Source organism: Eschrichtius robustus, chromosome 12 (assembly GCF_028021215.1).
Source record: "Eschrichtius robustus isolate mEscRob2 chromosome 12, mEscRob2.pri, whole genome shotgun sequence".
NCBI classification, from domain to species: domain Eukaryota; kingdom Metazoa; phylum Chordata; class Mammalia; order Artiodactyla; family Eschrichtiidae; genus Eschrichtius; species Eschrichtius robustus.
Genome location: NC_090835.1, coordinates 7037793 through 7053319, shown reverse-complemented (window position 1 = coordinate 7053319; position 15527 = coordinate 7037793). Strand labels below are relative to the sequence as shown.

Genomic DNA, 15527 nt, shown 5'->3' with positions numbered 1-15527 from the left:
ACCCTCACAGCGTGTTCCCCAGACGTCTAAGCATCAGCATCCCCTGGGAACTTGTCAGAAATGCAGGTTCTCAGGCCTTACCTCAGCTGCCGATTCAGAAACTCCGGGGGTGGGGTCCTGAGTCTCCCTCCAGGGTATTCAGGTGCAGATAAAAGTTTAAGAACCGCTGATCCAGCACCTGGTTCTCTGACTTCTGGCTCTGTCTTGGGGGGTTGGGTAGGCATTGGGGGAGCATGCCCGTGGCCTCAGCGGAAGTGGGAACTGGAGAGGCTGCCCTTACGGGTGGGCTGCACGGCTTTCACAGCCCACTTCCTGCTGGGGGAGGGGTTTGGGCGCCTGGGAGGAGCTGCGGCGTCAAATAGTGGCCGGCTTTTGTCACACCAGGACTGTGGCTTCTTTGGCCGCACAGGTCTCTCAGAATGCTAGAAGCGTATGGTCTCTTGGCTTCTCATCAGTTCTCTGTGTGATAACCACAGCTGATGATCTAGCCTAGGTAGCTTAGTTCTTATCCCTGAAAGGTTTTTTCTTTCACTTGGTGGCCTGTGTGCTCGGCCTGCCCCCCTCTCCTCCTAATTGAAGGTGCATACCTGGAGCCTCCCTCGAGGCCACCTGAAACAATAGCTTGGATGGGACGGAAGCACTCTTATTTTGACTCTTGTTTCTGGGCTCTGTGTCTGGCAGAGAGCCCCTCCTGAAGTTCATCAGTGGACTGAGAAAGCTGGAGTGGGGATTAGAAAGGTTGGGGCCATGGTATCACCTCCTGCTGTGGCTGACCCTTCAGGGCCCCTGACAAGGGGGTTCTTGGTCAACTTGGATTGTCCACTACAGGCCAAGAGTCTTCCTTTTCATCTCTGCTTGAACATGGTCTGGCTCCAGTGGAGTTCTTCTCCCTTTGTTGGAGGTCCCTAAAAGAGAAGCAACATACACCAACATTCAGAACATTTTCAACTTCTCCCCTTAGAGTTACGGGTGCTCTTAGCACATGGACTGCCTTCCGAGGGTCACAGGTGACGGTTTTGCTTTGGTATAAGAACGGTAATCAGCTTTCCAGTCTGCAATATCTGGGTCCTTGCCACCTGGAGCATTATTATATTGATTTGGCTCCGGTAAGAAAGGCCAAAACAACAATAGGTTAAACTAAAAGAGGGTTTCTTTCCACTAGTAGTGTGTGTGTTGGCAACCCAAAGCTGATAGGGTGGACCCACAGTGTCAGGGATTCAAGCTTTTTTTCTACCTTATTCTGCTGCCCTGCGCATGTGGCTTCCATCTTGTGGTTTGAGATACTCGCTCCTGCTGTTCCTCTCTTTTCCACATTCCGGGCAGCAGGAAGGGGAGGGGATTTTCTTTCCATCTAAGGGTACAATCTGGAAGATGCGCTTTATCACTTCACTAAGTTCTATTAGCTAGAACCTAGTCACATGACCACAATTAGCTGCAAAGGGAGTCTGGCAGTAGCTAAAAAATGTGGTTTTTAGCAGCCATATGTCTAGCTAAAACTTCTAGAATGTAGGAAGACAAGGGGAATGGCTATTCTCTACCACATTTGTACCATCGCTAAATAATGTGCTTCTCCTTTTCTTTTCATATATATCAATTTATATGTTATCCATTAACTTCCTAGACGAGGATTTGGCTCTACATACCTCCTCTCCCTCTTCAGCTCCTCTATGGGTCTGTAGGTCGTTTTTCTAACTTTTAACGAATATCATTACATATCTAATTATTTTTCCATTAGCCCTAGGCAGTGCCTCTTGATGCTTCACTTTGTAAGGTGAAGCTTCGTTTACTTGCCCTTTCTTACCCTCCCCTGTCCACTTTCACCTCCCGACTTCTGGCAAAGACCAGTCATAAAGTGGTCTTCCATGGATGTCTTCACATCTCCAGGCTCTTCTGAGCCCACAGGGAAGAGCTGGGTCTTGGATGAAGCCCCAGTCTCTGGGTCAGGACAGGAAGAGGAATGCTGCCTTTGTGTCCTGATTGAAAAATGTTTTTTTGTGATGGGGAAAGTACTGTGTGCATAGGACGTCCGCAGGGCGAGTCATGGTGCAGAGTAGCATTTCCCAAATCACATGCCCCAGGCATGTGCTCCAGCAAGTTACCCCATGCAACTAAAGGGTTCATGAATAACTAACCTTGGGAAATCTGTATGCTTTATCAGTGCCCCCTACCTTTGGAGAGTCACAATGCACACCCAACGTTTTAAGGCTCTGATAAGTTCTAGAGCAAAGAAATCTACTTAGGTCAGTGTTTTCCATTTACATTTGACCACAGAGCCCCCTTTTCATTTGATACTTATTAATATTCCCATGGAACCAATACACTGTGGGAATCACTGCTCTGGTAAAATGGTGGCCATGGTGCAATTGCTGGGCATCCCAGGGGAGCCTCATTATAGAGAGTCTGGGGGATCAGGGGCAGCATTTGCATGGCCAGGTCAGCATTCAGTGTCAGGAGAGTCTGACCCTGGGGCCTAGGGCCAACCATCACCCTGGGGCTTAAAACGTGAGAGTCCTACTCCTGAGGGGGACTTTTCCCGACCACCAGGCTTAGTTAGGGAGAGGGCTGTGAGCCAGGCTCCAGGGTCTAGGTGCTGGCATCTGCGGGTCCCAGGAGCTGGAATCAAGGCAGAGGCCGATGTATCAGAGCTGTGGCTTCCAGCCAGAGGCAGGTCGGCTGTCATCACGGCTGAGCTCCTGAGCTGATTAAACGCCACTGAGGCAGGCAGGGGACCTGAGCCTGCCGATGGCGGGGGTCCGATGGCTCTAACTCTGAGCATGGAGGCTCGAAACCAGGTGTGCCTGATTCGTGAGGTGACACTCTCCCTCGTTCCTCCCCATAGAGAGTTAGATACACAAAATCTGGACAAGAGAGTCAGTAGTGAACTGAGACATATTATCAAGTGCCTGCTGTGTGCTAGGTGCCGGGGACACGGCAGTGGAAATACAGACAAAGTCTCTGACCTCAAGGAGCTTACAGTTTAGTGTGGGAGACGGGTATGAACAGGATGATGGCATAGAGACGTGTACCCAACCACAGCAGGAGTGCTCAAAGAAGTGTAGGTCAGGTGGGTAGGTAGGTAGGAGGGTGGGAGAGGGGAAGGTTTGATCTCACCTGGGGAAGCTTCCCCAAGGAACTGAAACTTGAGCCTCCATTCAAAGGACTGGCGGGCCGACCACACAGGCATATCCAGGCAGAGGGAACAGCACGTGCAAAGGCCTGGTGGTGGGAAGGAGCAGTGCTTGGGTGTGGTCAGGTCTACTTTCATCAGGAGTGTAGGGAAGGTTTTCGAGGGCTTCTACCTGGGAGTAACCCCGTTGCTCTGGCCACAGTGGGGAACAGGGGCCTGTGAGGTTCCAGGTGTCAACTGAGTAGGAAAGCAAGAAGCTTCTGGAACCTGAAGGGACTCCAAGGGAGGCGACCAAGGTTTCATCTTCCCATCTGCTGCTACCATCTTCCTGGGAGTTTCTTTCAAGTTTCCCAGTTTTCACGCAGTCTCTTCTTGGTTGTGCAGCTTTCACAGTTTCTAACTTTTGGTTTGGCAGCTCAGCCAAAGTCATTTCCTTCCTGGAGCTGGGCTTTCACTGCATGGGGAATTTCTATCTGTTGCCTAAAGTGAAATGGAAGAGAACACACCCTTTCTCTCCCAAAGAGGCTGAGCTGTTGCAAGGGCCAGACAGGGCTCGTGTGTGTTCTCCTGGAAGTTTTCCCAACATCCGCCCCTTTCCTACCACTAGGGAACAAAAAAGCTTGGGAAGGACTCAGACCCTGGGGCCCCTGGAGACTTGCCCCTGGGCGTGGCACTGCACAGGGCCAAGACCCACCCCCCCCCCCCAAAGTCCTGGCCAGGAGTCACTGTTATCTGAATGCTAGTCATAACTTGTATTTAGCACCTAATATGTGCCAGGCAAGCATCTTATCTCACAAATCTCGCTATTCCCATTATACAGATGAGGAAACTGAGGTGCCGGGATTAAGTAACTTGCCCAAAGCCACACAGCAAGTAAGCAATGGGCTGGGAAGGGATGCAGGTCTGCGTGACCTTAACCCCTGCTGGGGGAGGTCACTAGATGGCATCAAGTCTCTGAAAAATAGGCATAGACATTGCCCTGTCTGCTTTTCTCGTAAATGGGGGCGCTTCAGAACATAAGCGATGCGAGGCTCTTCTAACATCCTTGCTGTGTGGCTCAGGATGGTCTTCTGACTGTCCTTCTGTGCATTAGTTATTCCACTGGAAAAGAGCGAGGCTTTAATCACTGTGGGTTTCTTGGGAGTAAATGTGAGCATGGACAGAGGGGCTTGTGTGTGGTACCTCTAAACCAACCCCCAGTTTTTCAGAGAGGACGGGTGGGAGCTGGAGGGAGAGGAGCTGCGGTTTACTGAGCTCCCGCTCTGTGCAATGCGGTCGTAAGCAGCTCCTCTGGGTTACGAGCTTTGCACACATGTTGAGGTTACCCATTAATCAGGATGGGCTACGTTATGTTGCGGTCATCACAGATAAACCCAGAAATCTCAGTTGTTCAACACAGCAAAGAATCAATTTCTCCAAGTCCAGTGCTGGCTCCTGCCTTCTTGCACTCCGCAGGCCATTGGGAATGCATGGCTTCCAGGGTCACTGTGGAGGGGAAGAGACAGATGGACGAGGCTCGCCAGCTCTTAATTGCTTTGTCCAGGAAGTGACAGTAGCATCTCCACTTAAAACCCATTGGCCAGAACCAGTCACGTGGCCCCAGCCTAACTGCAAGGGAGGCTGGGGTCTGAGAGGGAGCAAATGACTATTTGGTAAGCCGTGTCTCAGCTACTGGGTACCTCAGTTCAAAGGGGTTTATTTTAAGGTTCTACCTAACCATGGCCTACGAGATCTCACGTGGACTAACCCTTCCTTGCCCAGTTCTCTCACCTCATCTTGGCTACTTTCCCCCACATTCATTCAACTCAGCCACTAGGGTCATCCTTCATTTGAGGAGATGCACCAAACTGTTTTCTTCCTCAGGATTTTTGCATATGCTATTCCTTCTCCTTAGAATGCTGGTCCCTCCCCAGCTCCCTTGCATTCTTCCCATGGCTCATCCCTCTCATCTTTTGGGTCTCTGCTTAAATGGCACCTGCGCACAGAAGTCTGCCCTGGGCATCCCACGTAAGTAAGTGTCAGGTACACCCCTCCCTTCCTCCGGTTTGTTGTCAGCATAGAACTCCTCCCAGTTTAAAATTAGGTATCTTTTAGCTGTCATGTGAGTTTTGATAACAGTCAGAGCCCCCAGTCCCCAACATAGTGAATAAATGAATAAGGATGGATGAGTCATTTTAGCAGCCGGTGAGCAGGTCCCATGGAGGAGCTGAGATAGGGCGATTAGGTCTTAAGACAGGTCATGCCCTCTTATTTGCCTGACTTCCCGTCTCGCTTGAGTTGGGAGTTTTGAGTGGTTTGTGTATGTGGACTTTGGATGCCCAGGAAGGTTGAGCCCAGGGATTGGGAGGGAAAGGAAAAGGAAAAGAGAGGGTCCAGAAAGCTCTTTTTGTCTTGATATGGCCAGCTGGCACCTAGGTTCTTTAGTCAGGGATGAATCACTTTCATTTGCTCTAGAAGGTATCTGTTTCAGCCACATGAGTCAGAATAAATGCAAAGAATAAAAACAGATATATAAATATTACCTCACTGTTTACTTTGAGGGCTGAGAAGAGTGGGGGGAATTCCAGACTGTGCTCACTGGGGAAAGACCTTGCCGGCAGCTGGAGTCCCCTCTGCTCAAGCGTGTGGCTCCTGGATTTGCCACTGTGTTAAATGTTCCCAGGCTGCCAGCCGGCGAGGAGAACCCAGGCCCCTCTGCCAAGGGCCCAGCACACATAAGCCTTTTGACCAAAGGAAGCGGGGCCTCAATAAACAAAATGTAAATAAGAGAACTATTTCAGGTTTCACTTTACTGAAGTATAACCTAGAGAGGGCAACTGGGCTTTCTCCCCGGAGGTATCCTCTGAATTCAATAGGCCACACCTATGGGAAAGCACTTAGGACGAGAAAAAAAGCCTGACCTGGACTCAGGGGTGATGATACTAATGATAGTAAATTACAATAGTAGCTTATAACTGTTGAGCACTGACTTATTTCATCATCTCTGGGGGTGCAGGGTACAGTTCCTCGTCCCACTTGTCGGATGAGACTTGGCGCGTTTCCCTTGCCCGTGGGCCTGGCTGCGGTGTGCATGGCGGGCTGGAAGCCCTGAGTTCATCTTTGGGCTCCACAACACATGTGATTTGTGCTCATTAGAGAGAGTGGGGCATCTTGAAAATACAAAGCAGAGAGAAAAAGGAATCAGGCCCATCGTCCCCTGGGAACCGTGGAGAGAGCACAGAGAAATGCTTTTGCCCCCTTTCTCTGCCTCCTGGTGCCAGAAACTCAACCCTCATCCCTCCGGGTTAAGCCAGTTGTTCTCAGCCTCACCTAGGGAACTTTCGAAAGCATCCAGACTCTGATTTAATTGATCTGAGAACCAATACATCAACCCCTTGGTGCCCACAGACACTGAAGCTGTTATTTCGAGCACTGGCATCCCCTCCCGTCCCTAGGGGCACTGGCAGGGAGAACTCCACGCCGCCTGTCCTCCTGTGTGTGACCAGGCTGGCTGCCAACGACACAGCGGGCGGAAGCAGGTCTAGCTGGGCTTCTGTATTACTCATCCCCACGGCCACTGCACCTTCAAGGCCCTGCCACTGCCCACTGAGAGTCATGTGTCCATTAGAGGGTATTTTTTCTTTTTCTTTTTTTTTTGGCTGCATTGGGTCTTCAGTTTTGCGCGCGTGTGGGCTTTCTCTAGTTGCAGGCAGCGGGGGCTACTCTTTGTTGTGGTGCGCGGACTTCTCGTTGCAGTGGCTTCTCTTGTTGCGGAGCAGGGGCTCTAGGCTCGCAGGCTTCAGTAGTTGTGGCACGTGGGCTCAGTAGTTGTGGCTCGCGGGTTCTAGAGCGCAGGCTCAGTAGTTGTGGTGCACGGGTTTAGTTGCTCCGCGGCATGTGGGATCTTCCTGGACCAGGGATCGAACCCGTGTTCCCTGCTTTGGCAGGTGGATTCTTAACCACTGCGCCACCAGGGAAGTCCCTGTTAGAGGGTTTAAACTGTTGGATACAGCCATCCACCCCATTTGCTTCCTTCAGAGACCCTAAGTTGGGATCAGAGGTTCTTTTGGGTAGGGAGAGAGGACAGAGGTCAGAGGATGACTATGTCACAGTTTGTGTCCTGGCCTTGGCCTTGGCCCAGCTGCTTTTTGTATCTGGTCCCACTGAGTCCTGGGACTGTTCTGGGACAGAGGGGTTATAATTATTCTGTCTGACTCCACAGAAGATGCAAATGAAGCTCAGAGGGTTAAGAAATCTGTCCTTGGGCGTACAGCTAGGATTAGAAAGGCTGGCTCTGGAAGCTTCCCCACACTTGCTCTCGCTTCTACTCTATGATCACAATTCTTATTTTTGGATCTCATGATCCTGCAGAATTAACTTTATGCATGGAATCTTTGTGAGAATGTAATTCCAGCGGAAAAAAGAGTGCTGTCCTGGAAGCATGAGGCTGCTCCCGTATATCAGTCATAGGAATAAATGATGTAACCGGCTTGCTTTTTGGTCTTGGCCTTGGCAGACAGGAAACTCACAGGAAACTCGTGAGATTTAAAGCTCGTCACGACCCTTTTTCATGAACATTTTGTCCTCCTTTGCTCCATCCTGCCCTCGATGTTCTATTTTTATTTCAACGGCACTCTGGTTTATGTACCGGCCCAAAGGAGTGGTGTTGTATCCGCTCAGCTATCAGGGGTCAGCTTCCAGCCATTAAGGGCAGAAAAGCCACAGTTTCTCCCTCTTCTGGGTTTGCTGTGGAAAAAGAGGCCAGCGAAGGCCTGCCCTGCGCCTTCCAACTAAGATCGGGCACCAGCAACCTAAGAGTCAAAATGAAGATGTGTCCTGTTTATGCCTCTTATTTATTGTCTGCATCTGAAAACCCACAGAGGGCTGAAACGGGGATTTCACAGGAAACTGAAGCTTGTCATCTGATTGTTACTGCAGGCCTGACGTTGACCTCTGTGGCTGGGTGGGGCCCTCGTGTGTGACTAGGTGGGAGGGGGCGCTGCAGCAGAAATGCGCTGACAAGCTCCGTCTCAGGCTGGAGCCCCCCCCCCCCCCGGTGCCGGTGCCGATGCCTCAGGATTGTTCCCTCCTCGGGCGGGCATGTGCCCCAATCCCACATGTTTGCAAGGACCACGGTGCCAGCTGTAGGCCCCTGCCTGTCACTGCAGACTCACCTTAGGTTGAGTACATAATGAAGCCTTTTCTATCCCCTGTTGGTGGAGGCCAGGGAGGTCAGCCACAAATGGGTGGGTGGCTTTGGTATTCCTGCCATGTAAGTCTTGATGGAGAGGCAAAGATCTGTGCAGAAAGGGAAAGAAAAAAGGAATAGGACACTGAAGTTAGGTCAGGCCGGGACGGTCACCTTCACTTCCATTTGTCTGATGACGAAACAGGCTCAGCCGGGCCTTGCATGGGGGAAAGTGCTGCTTATTCTGGGGACGCAGGCAGTTGGGGTGCACGTGGCACCTTTAGAAGCTGATGCAGCCAGGAGCACCTCCTACTGTGGTGGGCTGTCTGGGGTCCCCTTCACCAGCAGGCCCGGCCTGCCTGACGTGAGGGGAGCTGGGGCCGCTTAGGGGTCACATCTGCCCTTGTGTCTCATACACAGATGTCATCATGAGGATGGCGTGGACGTGGCCCTTTGAGGTACACGGGTGGGACCCCAACTGAGGCAGTTGGTGGAGGGAGGGTGCGTCCAGGGGCCGTCTCCCCGGGCCAGAGAGGGGAGGGCAGGGGGGAAGAGGGCTCAGAGTGGCATGGGGGCCCCTTCCTCCTGGGGTCTTTGCTTCTGCCCTGGATCTGCTCACGAGTCAGCCTTCACTGCCAGTGACTCTCACCGGCAAAGCTGTCACTGCACGAGGGACGGTGTCACCCTGTGCCTGTGGAGAGCAGTGCATTACATGAGCAGAGATGCGGGAGTCTGTGCGTCCTGCCGGCAGGGCTGCCCTTGGGGAGGAGCCTCGCTTCTGGGATCCCAGTTTGGGCCAGAAGGGCCTCTCCCTGAGGCTATTGGGTTGGGGGCGTGTGGTGGCTGAGGACCCCAGGTGGGGAGAAACGAAGTGTGTGTCCTCCGGGGTCCCCACAGGGGACGTAAATCCTGCTCACAGCCATTGGTTCTGGGAGGGGACCCCGCCTCCCTGAGCTTCCGTTTCCCTCCTTGCTACCCCTAGGGTTGGGGTGAGGACACACACAGTGAAGGTGTCAAGGGCACGTCCTGGACAATCAGCGGCAAAATCCAGGAGCGAGCGGGCCCTGCATCTGCTGCTCACCTGCTTTCTGGCTACTCACCCTCTTTGGAAGACTCCGTTCTAGTCCCTGTTTGAGCAAGCTTGCTTACTGACTTTTTTCTTAAGAAACAATTTACTGTGCAACTGATACATACAGGATCATTGTTGAAAGATTCTGCCAAATGCAAATAACCCCCCAACCCACAATTATACAATCCTTGATAATCACACCATCCAGAAATGTTCACACTTAGCATTTCCTGTATATTCTTCAGGTTCTTTTTCTCTTCATATGTAGATGTCTTCTATACTTTTACACATATTTTACCGAAAAAAAAAACCTGGGTAACACATTATATATCCTCTTTCATTGTCAGTCAACAATATATTGGTGGTTGCCAGAGGTGGAGCGGGGGCCCAAAACGGGTGAAGAGGGTCAAAAGGCAGAACTTCCGGTTACAAGATAAATTACGTACAGGGCATGTAATGTGCGGCATGGTGACTGTAGTTAACAATACTGTATTTTGCATAGTTGTAAGTTGCTAAGAGGGTAGACCTTAAAAGTTCTCATCACAAGAAAAAATTTGTAACTATGTGTGGTGATGGATGTTAACTAGACTTATTGTGATGATCATTTCACAATACATACAAATATCAAATCATTATGATATATACCTGAAACTAATATAATGTTCTATGTCACTTATATCTCAATTAAAAAAATATATTGACACCTCTCCATATCATGGATATCCACATACATCTTTTTAGTTACTATTAAAGTGAAAAAATAAAAAACTCACACAGGTCAAAATATTTAAATGAATAAATTCATAGAGACAGAAGGTAGAATGGTGGTTGCCAGGGGCTGGAGGAGCGGAGAGTGGGAGTTACTGTTTAATGAGGGCAGAGTTTCAGTTTGGGAAGATGAAAAAGTTCTGGAGATGGATGATGGTGGTGGTTGGACAGTGGTGTGAATGCACGCAGTGCCACTGAACTGTAGACTTTAAAATGATTAAGATGATGAATTTCACGTTAAATGTATTTTACCACAATTTAAAAAAACAAATACAGTAAAACAACAAAAAAGTGTAAATGATTCAGAGTTGTGTTAAATGAAAACGGAAAGACTCCCGAACTATGCTCCTTACACCCACTCTGGGCTGTTTAAGAGGTGACCCGGTATATTAAAAATATGATAACAATACCACCAATGAAGTTCCCATGTTTTGAGCTAATTGGTTAACATGTGCTATCTCCCTTAGTCTCATGGAAGTTATCCAAAGCAAACACAGCTGGGAGGTGAGGGAGCTGGTGTCAGGCCAGAGCCTCGACTCTGAACAGCTAAGCTCTGCTACTTCTTTTATAAGATAGTTCCATTTGAAAGAACAGTATGTCAGCAAAGGAAACAAGGAAAAAGTCACCCACTGTCCCCCATTTGGCCTTCTGGTTACTTTTGTGCATTCCCTCTGGCCTTTCCTCACTTGCTCGTTCGTACCCTTTGTCCTGCTTTTCCTCAGTCGGGGCCCATCTGCAGAGGGGAGTAGGGATGCTGAGGACAGTGGCCATGTGAGTGGTTCTACCGGACGGATGACCGCGAAACCAGCCCCAGGTTTGAATCCCATCAGCTGTTTGACTTGGGACAAACCGTTTTACCTGTCTGAGCCTCAATATGCTCAAAAATAAAATGCAGAGAATTCTGTTAACCATCAGAAGTTGTCAAGAAAATCAAATAAATCTGCGTCGTGCCATACACACTGTATAGTGCCATTCGCTGAGGCGTTGCTAATATTGTTCTTGTCCCAAAGCTTGGATTTGAGAAGCTTGGTCCCGTGGTGACGATCGGTTTTGTTGAGAGAGAGAGACACACTGTTTACCTGTTGGAATAAGTGCTCCTGGAGACTCATAGGCTGGAGGTGTTTTGTCTCAGCCCCACCTAGTGCCCATGTGAGAGTGAGCAAGTGGGCTCGCCTTCCCCGAACTTCAGTGCCCTCTGTTTTTTCGGTTCTCAAACATGGGTCCACCTCTGACCACCAGAGGGTGAAGGGCCTTGAATGCAGGGTTGTAGAATGTGGATTTGGTCTGGGAGGCAGTGGGGAGATAGGAGGATTCATGTGAAGAGTGTGTGCCTTATCCTGCCAGTGGGGAGTCATAAAGGCTTTAAGCAGGGAGGTGGTGAGGCCAGGTCTGTATTTTAGCAAGATGCAGCCTGGGGAGGGCTCTGGAGGCCACTGGAGCTGGAGGCCGGGACCATCCTGGAGAGAGGATGGCAGTGGTGGGGGGAAGGGAGAGGAAACAGGTTCACTCGGAGCAGGCTCTGTGGAAGCTGGTGGAGACACACCCTCTGGCACCTTTGGGGTTTTTCCCAATTCAATGCAAAGAGGAAGTGATTACTCTCAAAAAACAGGTGACCTCCACCCAGGCTCTTTCAGCCGGTCCTGCCTGCCCAGGCTGTGTGATCTCAGACAAGGCACTTAACCTGCTCAGGCCTCAGGGTCCTCATCTCCACCAGGCTGCAGTGAAGGACCTTGTGAGGATTGCACGCGTGCAGAGCTGGGCCTGGCCGCGCATCGTGCATTGTCGGCTGGCAGTTGACGTGGCTGCTATTTTCAGGCTTCCCATCTCTAAAACAGGGAAGGATGCACATGTCTCCACTGCTCTTGGAAGGGAAAGCTGGAGGACTGCCAGTACTTTTATATTTAGGGGCTCGATTTAGGGACTCAGCTGGGTGGAGATCTTTGACTTCCCCACATGTTCAGGGAACCGTGTGGTCTGCAGAGGCCTTTCATGTCTGCACTCTCATTCCCCCCTCCCAACAGCCCTGTGAGGGAGGCAAGCAGATGTTATCATGATGATCATCTCTGTTTCATAGGTGAGGAAACAGGCTCAGAGAAGGAAAGTGACTTGTCTAAGGTCACACAGCGGGTAGGATCGGAAGCCAGGTGTGTCTGAGAGAGTGTCTCAGCTGGACGATTGTCAGGTCCAAGAGCTACACCTTACACATGGGGAGGCCGAGGCCCAGAGGGGAAAACAACTCTCGGGGGCACATCGTGAACTTGAGGCGGAGCCAAGACTCTGATCCAGGTCTCTGACTTCTGGACCCAGCCTGTCGATGGCTAGCCCCCTTCATTGAATGATAATAGCTTTCTTTCTTCCCACCTCGTTTCAGGGAAATCAGTTCCTGAAATCAAGTCTTCCATCCCAGACTTCTTGGATACCGTGAAGCCAGGAAAGCCTTTGGCAGCTTCTGTAAGAAACGCTGAGGATGAACAAGAAACGGAGCAGCGTATGAGGCCAGCCACCTTTCCAGGCCCAGGTGATTTTAATTAAACTTAATTTTTTAATTTAAAGAAGATTTATTTAAGGAAATGTTTTATCTATAAAGATATTTAGCTCAGCATATAATAGCAAAAAATTGGAAACAACAAATGTGGATGGCAAGATTAACCACAGATGGTGGTAACAATAAAATCCTGCTGGCAATGATGTAGGTCTGTATACATACATGGAAATATGCTCACGATATACTGAGTTTAAAAAGTTAAAATGTCAGACGACAAAAGGATATATACCGTCTATTACCTTTTTTTTTTTTTTGGTTTCTCTGCACGGCATGTGGGATCTTAGTTACCCGACCAGGGATTGAACCTGTGCCCCCTGCAGTGGAAACGTGGATTCCTAACCACTGGACCACAAGGGAATTCCCAGCGAGGTGAATTTTAATTATTATTATTAATTTTTTTTTTTTTTTGGCTGTGCTGCGCAGCTGGTGGGAACCTTAGTTCCCCAACCAGGGGTTGAACCCGTGCCCCCTGCAGTGGAAGCGCGGAGTCTTAACCACTGGACCGCCAGGGAAGTTGCCCATTTTTGTAAAAAGAAAAAAGAAACTCAGTAACTGGGGGCTTTCTGTGTGCCAGACACTGTTCTAAGCCCTTCAAGAAGTTGAGCTATTTAACCCTCAACTAACTGTGTGAGTTTGGTATTGTTTTTCTCCCCATTTCACAGATGAGGAAAATGAAGCACAGAGAGGTTAAACAGCCTGCCAAGGTCATACGTTACGGGGCCCAGGTATTTTACCTGTGGTTCCCCAAGCCCCCAGCACAGGCATCTGAGCCATGTGATTTGAACGCTTATACCCTCAACCGCTGCACACACCCCTACCCCAAAGCCTCTCAGCCCACTTCAGCTTTGTCTCCATCCCCTTGTGCCCAGGGAAGGGCTCGGGGACAGTTTGCCAAATGATGGAAGGACTCAGCCAGCGGGTAACTTCCCGAGGGGTACCCGCTCCTCATGCCGTCCTCCCCACCTCTCCCCCGGAGCCCCGCCCACCTTCTGCTCTCCTGCAGCCTCATGAGTGGAAAGCCGGAGACCCCAAATCCATGAAACCTCCCAAATCCATTGATGTGGCTCCCAAAGCCAGGGTCAGCGTCGGCTGAGAGGCGCGTGCACGGGCTTTTGCATCAGGCAGACCCATATTTGAATTCCAACTCTGCCCTTTCCAGCAGGAGAATGACTTAGCCTCTCTGTACCTCGTTTTCTTCATCTATAAAATGCGCATAATAATAGAATAATAATTCCTGACTACCTACATCATCGTGTGTGGTTAGGAATCATACACCTTGGTGTTGCCACCACGTAGGTGCTCATTAAACGTTAGCCGATATTAGGAACATTCCAGGCACCCCAGATAGGTTGAGTCTGGAAAGTTAATCCTAGACCAAGGAGTCTAAATTATTTCCTGTAGCTAAAGAGTTAAAAAAAAAAAAAAAAAAAAGAGCAGAACTTTGATCAGCAATTAAAGATAAGGGGAAATGGTCCTAAAGCTAATATGATACTGATCGATGGCCAACGGGAAAGATAATAATAAAATAGGGAAATTCAAGGGGAGTGCTGGTGAAGCTGGAGGAGGTTACTGGTATAGCAGCTTCTTCAGAGGTTCCTTATCTAGGCTGCCATGAAAACAAGCATCATATGTCTCTGCCAGCCTTTGCACCTTTCGCTTTCTTGAATGGCACTTGGGAGGACGTGTGCCCAGACAGGTCAGGACGATAAATAGAATCTGTAGACAGAGGCAGGAAGTTGATTGTCTATCTTTGCCCAAACTAAAAATAAGGGCATCATCATTAATTTCATCAGATAACCCAAAGCCAGTCTTTTCTTGGGAAGACCCAAGGTTCCATTGGGCCCAAAGTTCCAGCTGATTATCTCGTAGGAGTGGAGAACGTGGAGGCAGAGGTGGCTGGGGAGGAGGGCACAGACAGGTAGGAATGGTGCCGGCTGTCACTGAATCAGCCTGACCACCCAGGGAGGGGGCTCTTGATAGCTGGGGAAGGAGACATAGCCTGCCAAAGCTCCATGGCTGAGCAAGCGGTGGGACCGGGATTCAGCTCAGGTGAATTGTTCCAGAGCCCACGTCCTAATCTCCGTAGTGGGGAGAGACATGGAGAAGGAAAATACACGAGCAGATGAGCCATGGACAGGTTCTAAGCACCTCCTTAAACAGATTCTCAAAGCTAGATTTCAGATAAAAGGGCTCTGAGTGGCTGAAACAACTGTCGCAAAGCCTTACCTATGGGAGAGGCCATCGTCTGTCCATCAGAATTGATTTAATCTACACATAGTTTTACCAGCCTTGGTACCCCACGTATACCAGAGACTGATCTTTGTGCTTTATGCCGTGTCTTTTAATCTGGACAAGAACTCTACAAAGAATGGACTCTTACTGTTTTTTTGTTTTTTGGGTTTTTTTCTACATCTGAGAAAACTAAAGAAATGAAGCACAACCCACCCAAGGTCAAATCTTTAGTAATGACTTGAGCCAGGACTTGAGCTCAGTTCTGTCTGCTGCCGAGAAAGAGATGGGGAAGCTGTAGAGGCCGACCCACTGCCAGCCACAGGGCAGGATCCAGAAAACCCCAAATGAGATACAGCACCATTGCGTGTTCTTTGTTCCTGCCTGCAGTGACGCAACTCAGCAGGACAAGATTTGGTGCATTCTGCTTGAGAAGGCAAACGTTTTAGAAAGATTTCTGTGGGAAATGGCACCATGAAGGGTTAACTCTTAGTGTTTGGGAAATGACATTTGTGTAGGCCACTGTCTTCCCTGGCCCAGGCCTTCCACGAGTGGAAGCAAGGGCTAGTTCTTATCTGATTTCTCAGCCTTGCGGTATTGGTTCAAATTCCACTCCCTCCCC

The 15527-nt window shown here is 49.8% G+C and overlaps 1 protein-coding gene across 2 annotated transcripts in view; it reads left to right on the top strand.

Annotated features, from left to right (window-relative positions):
* The window catches only part of IRAK2 (interleukin 1 receptor associated kinase 2), a 57514-nt gene that overhangs the window by 14001 nt on the left and 27986 nt on the right, over positions 1 to 15527 (top strand). For both annotated transcript variants that reach the window (XM_068557741.1, XM_068557740.1), the window contains exon 3: positions 12503 to 12649. In XM_068557741.1, the coding sequence (XP_068413842.1) occupies positions 12503 to 12649 (147 nt within the window). The remainder of the gene's footprint in view (positions 1 to 12502; positions 12650 to 15527) is intronic.